The 1,870-nt window shown below is 33.9% G+C and overlaps 1 protein-coding gene across 1 annotated transcript; it reads left to right on the plus strand.

Moving 5' to 3' along the window:
* Window positions 1-272: 272 nt before the first annotated feature.
* On the plus strand, window positions 273-722 carry LOC147791206 (S-protein homolog 1-like). The gene has a single exon (XM_087126979.1). The coding sequence runs from the start codon at window positions 273-275 to the stop codon at window positions 720-722; it is 450 nt and encodes a 149-aa protein (XP_086983105.1).
* Window positions 723-1,870: the final 1,148 nt, after the last annotated feature.

The following is a 1,870-nucleotide window of genomic DNA, read 5'->3' on the forward strand; positions in this document are numbered from 1 at the left end:
GAGAGTGTTTTAAAAATCAATGAAATATTTATTATTCTTGGGCTAATAACTATTATCTATTCAAGGAATTTTGTTATTGAAAATCTAATAAATCTCTCAAATTATCCCAAAATTAACCTTAAATTGTGTTGCATAACGGAAATTAGTTAAATGATTGAGTTTTCTTGCAACCATAGCATGCATTTACATAGTTTCTTGCATGTACTATAAGTACGTATATTTATTCACATGTCCAACACAAATTGGTAGTTAAGCTAAAGGTTGATTAGGAAATGATAAAGAATATTGTCGTTTTCTTTCTTTTCACGGTGGCTTTAGTTGGGGCTCAGGTTCCAAGGGTCGCGTTACCACCACCAGGACCTTCTAGATATTACATTCATGTGGTTAACGGGCTAAGCAAGCTTGGGTTGCTTGTGCATTGTCAGTCTAAAGACGACGACTTGGGGTATCATCGTTTGCTTCATCGTGGAGATGATTACCAGTGGAACTTCAAGGTTAGCTTTTGGGGATCAACCCTCTATTGGTGCAAATTGGAGACGCCACAAGCATATGTCTCATTTGAAAGCTTTTGGCCTGAAACGCAGCACTTATGGCTCCGTGATAGGTGCAAACGTGGAACTGTAGGAACTTGTCTTTGGACGGCTAAAGATGATGGAATTTACTTGAGAAACTTTCTTGCTAATGTTGATGAATTGATTCACAAGTGGAACTATAAAAGTTAGAGAAGCTTTATTATCTCCTTTTGGTGGAATTATCCTTCCGGAACCAATGAAAAATAATGGAATAACACAAAAATGTTGTTTTTTTTTTTTTGTATGAAATTTATTTCGTAACGAAGTGTATTGTTGTTCTCCAAAATTTTAAATTATGAAGAAAAACAAAATATTATATTTGTATATGAATACAAGTTTTCAAAGTTGTAATATAGTTTTTATATTAAAACTAAAAAAAATGATGATTTTTACGGACCAATCTGAGAGAGAGTTTAGAACAATAAAATCTAAAATAGGTATTAAAAGCTCATGTTTCTGCCGTCTTCACATCGATCTTAGAATAGGATGGTAGGCACAATCCTTGAATTTCCATATATCTTATTAAAAGTTTCACATATTACATTGTAGTTCCACAATCTTTCTTGATGTCCGATTTTCAAGAATTTGGATCTCGGACCAAAACTAAAAATATGAAAAAGCAAACAAAAAAAATGAAAAGTAACATAAAATAAAACATGAAAATTCGATAAAATATAAATTTAAAGGAAGATAAACAACACCAAAATTAAATACAAAATAATATTTAATTACAAGAGGGTCCTCTTAAATTTCTTTATAAATGCGAAAATGGTGTTGGGATATACGAACACAACTAGTGAGGCAAACACCTTATATCGTGTAAAGTTATATTATTCGGTTAGTAATGCAATCACACACAATATATGACTCTGACCTATCGTTTAAACCATAGCATGACCTTAGGCTTTTTTCAATTCTTGGCAGAGTTGGATGCATGGTACTTTTCTACACACGGCCCACGTACGCATACATGGACCCTTCAGACGGATTGGTATACGTGCCCCTTAGGCCGGACTTTGTCGGGCACAACACAATACACGTGACTGGACCCTCATAAAAGAAAAGGTCTTCATGATAACATGTCGAACATATATATCGAAGGTATGCCTCCGTACTAACTTAACATAACGGGGAAGTATCCCGATACACATGACATACATACATACATGCACGAGGTCCCATGATTTTTATTCACTACATATAGTTCAAGTAATCATACTATAGCCAGAGTGTTCTTAGTTTATTGGATTTAGATTAGTGGTCGTAAAGTTCACTTTATTCAATAACAATCTTCACTT

The sequence above is a fragment of the Cucurbita pepo genome, chromosome 9 (genome assembly GCF_057944985.1).
Source record: "Cucurbita pepo subsp. pepo isolate OVF chromosome 9, ASM5794498v1, whole genome shotgun sequence".
NCBI lineage: Eukaryota > Viridiplantae > Streptophyta > Magnoliopsida > Cucurbitales > Cucurbitaceae > Cucurbita > Cucurbita pepo.

Bases quoted from the DNA above. Each gene is read 5' to 3' on its own strand.
- LOC147791206 (XM_087126979.1), top strand. From the start codon at position 273: ATGATAAAGAATATTGTCGTTTTCTTTCTTTTCACGGTGGCTTTAGTT.